At 44.1% G+C, this 2628-nt stretch overlaps 1 protein-coding gene across 1 annotated transcript; it reads right to left on the bottom strand.

Annotated features, from left to right (window-relative positions):
• On the bottom strand, window positions 1-873 carry LOC145122278 (uncharacterized). Its single transcript, XM_079057902.1, has one exon. It carries the CDS (start codon window positions 871-873, stop codon window positions 1-3), a length of 873 nt encoding a protein of 290 aa, XP_078914028.1.
• Between the last annotated feature and the right edge of the window lie 1755 nt (window positions 874-2628).

Raw genomic sequence — 2628 nt, 5'->3', positions numbered from 1 at the left:
CTATGCTGCATAATGGCCTTGTTCTTGACAGTTGTAACACACCACTGTGCTTTTGTCTCGGCTTGTTGTGTTCCGTCCTCCATCGCGACTCGACTGTGAAGCTCCACCACGGTGACCCCCACGGTTTGAGTTACCTCTCCCCCGGCCTCTCCCACGACCACGTGAACCGGGATTGTGTTGCCTGGAGTCCCGCTGTGATGATTTCTGGCCTTCATCCTTCTTCTTCTTCGTTTTTTCAACCCACTCCTGATGTGTCAGGAGTAACTTTCCTTCGTTAGAGTCGCTTTGACCTCGCACCCGTTCCTCATGTGCTTTTAGTCTCCCTATGACCTCTTCAACTGTCATAGTTTCTAGATCAGCAAATTGTTCTATGGTGGATGCGATTTGCACAAACTTGTTAGGTACTGCCCGAAGCAACTTCTTGACCACGTATGCCTCTCCCATTGTCTCTCTTAAGGCACGAACGTTGCTAACTATGTTCGTGACTTTGGTAGCAAACTCGTCTACCGTTTCTGACTCCTTCATGCTCATCATTTCAAGTTCAGTCTTCAACGTCTGAACCCTAGCCGTCTTCACCCGATCAGCCCCTAGATACATCGTTTTCAGAGTTTCCCATGCCTCCTTTGTTGTCTGCTTTTCTGCCAACGATAGGAGCATATCTTCTGGAATACCCTGGTAGATAGCCGCCATTGCCATCTTATCTTTCCGGACTTCAACGACTGTATTGGCTGTTCTTGGTTCTACTGCCTCCCAAACACCTTGAGCCTGCATGAAAACTTTCATTTTGATTGCCCAAGCAGCATAATTACTTCTCGAGAGCATGGGGTAGTGTAAAGTGATAGAACCATCTTTGTCATTGTTGTTTTCCGTCATCTCTGTCACTCGTGGTTGATACTTGGGCATATACCAGATTTGCTCTGATACCAAGTATTGTTGCAGGCCCCTGTTTTACACAGCAAAACAGAGCAAAGATGGAGAGTATTTTGAGGCAATTTTCTGATTATCTTCTCTCTAAAAAACTGGAACGTTACATGCTACTTAAGCTACTAATCAGCTAGAAATGTGGAAATATGAAACCACTTGATTACTACTTCCTAAAGAAAAGGGAAAATGGCCAACATGGCTTTTGACAACTTCCTACGTAAATAAACTGAAACAAACACAAATGAAATAAACATAAATGGTCCCCAAACTTTCTGGATTACACCAACAGACGAGACTCCAGAGAACATGAAACTACGATACGCATACCCGAGGGGCTGCGGTCGCGAAACTTCCTTGGAAATATTATGTGTGGGCTATTTCCAGTCGGTTTTCCAATGCGATGTTCGAAGATCCGATGGAAGAAATCGCCTCTCTTACACAAGATGATGACCTCCATGATTACAACACCGCTTTTGACGCTCTCCTAATCAAGGTAACTTTGAGTGAAACCCAAGTTGTTAGCTTATATTTAAAAGGTCTAAAACAAGAAATTCAGGACCTGTGAAAATGTTTAAACCTCGTACCCTACACGAAGCATACGGGCTGGCCAAGATTCAAAACTTAAACAACACCACCTTGGAAAACAAACTGATGTCAGCTAAAGCGGGAGCAGCCCACTCAAAAAACAGTAATGAAACGGGTCGAATTACACCTCCCTTTAATGTAACCAAGTTGCCCCTTTTACCGACTCCTAATACCCGACCCACAGGCGCGACTACCACAAAAATGGGAGCTAAGGTTTCAAGGCAGCTCACGAGTAAGGAGTTAGAACTTAAACGGGCGAAAGGAGAATGTTTTTGGTGCACCGAAAAATTTGTACCATGTCATAAATGCCAACGTAATCAATTGTTTATCATCGAAGTGGAGGACGAGGACGAGGCGAACCAGGAAGATATGGAAAACAAGGAAGAGTGGAACATACCGTTTAAAATAAATATAAATAAATAAATAAACCCTATAACCTCGATATGTATTTTATATATATATTTTTTAGCCCTAAATCGTAATTTATCAAAGTGTTAGCCATAAGGAGTTAAATGTTATAATTTCAAGAATTTCGGGTCTATTTTGTAATAATTGGACTTGAAATGTAAAGAATTTCGTGGAGCAGGGGCTGTTTGGTAATTAGTGGATTTTATTTGAAAATGAATTGTGAAGGAGGGACTAAAAGTGTAAGAAATGGGCTTAAGTTTGAAGTTGGAGATAGGACTTAAACTCGTTCCGCTCCACCCTCTTGCTACTCAGTTACACACATAAACCCTAACCCTAGAATTGTTCTCCGGCCGCCACCCTTATCACTCCTCATAACTAGTTGCCGCCATCACCTGTGTCGCCGTTGTGAATCATCGAGCACCACCGCCGCTACTCCCGCTGCCGAGAATGACGAAGATCAACACTTAGATGTCGTATTAGTGGGCAGTCGGAACCTCTCCCCGGTAATGGCGCAACATGTTCCTCTTCCACCCTCTTCGCTTCATTTGTTGTTTCATCGGGTCCTGCCGCCGCTGCTCCGAGCGGATGTCCCAATTGCCATCATTTTCCAACCGTCACATGCCACCGTGAGTGGGTGGTTGTATGGTGTTCATGTTTCACATGTGTGTGTGTGTTGCTGCTGCAACCCCCTCTCTTCTCCATTCCTTCTTA

The sequence above is a fragment of the Lactuca virosa genome, chromosome 6, assembly GCF_052849685.1.
Source record: "Lactuca virosa cultivar CGN04683 chromosome 6, Lactuca_virosa_CGN04683_v6, whole genome shotgun sequence".
Taxonomy (NCBI): Eukaryota; Viridiplantae; Streptophyta; class Magnoliopsida; order Asterales; family Asteraceae; genus Lactuca; species Lactuca virosa.
This window is presented reverse-complemented; position numbering and strand designations above follow the sequence as displayed.

Excerpts from the sequence above, each read along its gene's own strand:
- LOC145122278 (XM_079057902.1), bottom strand. The coding sequence starts at position 873 with ATGACGGAAAACAACAATGACAAAGATGGTTCTATCACTTTACACTAC.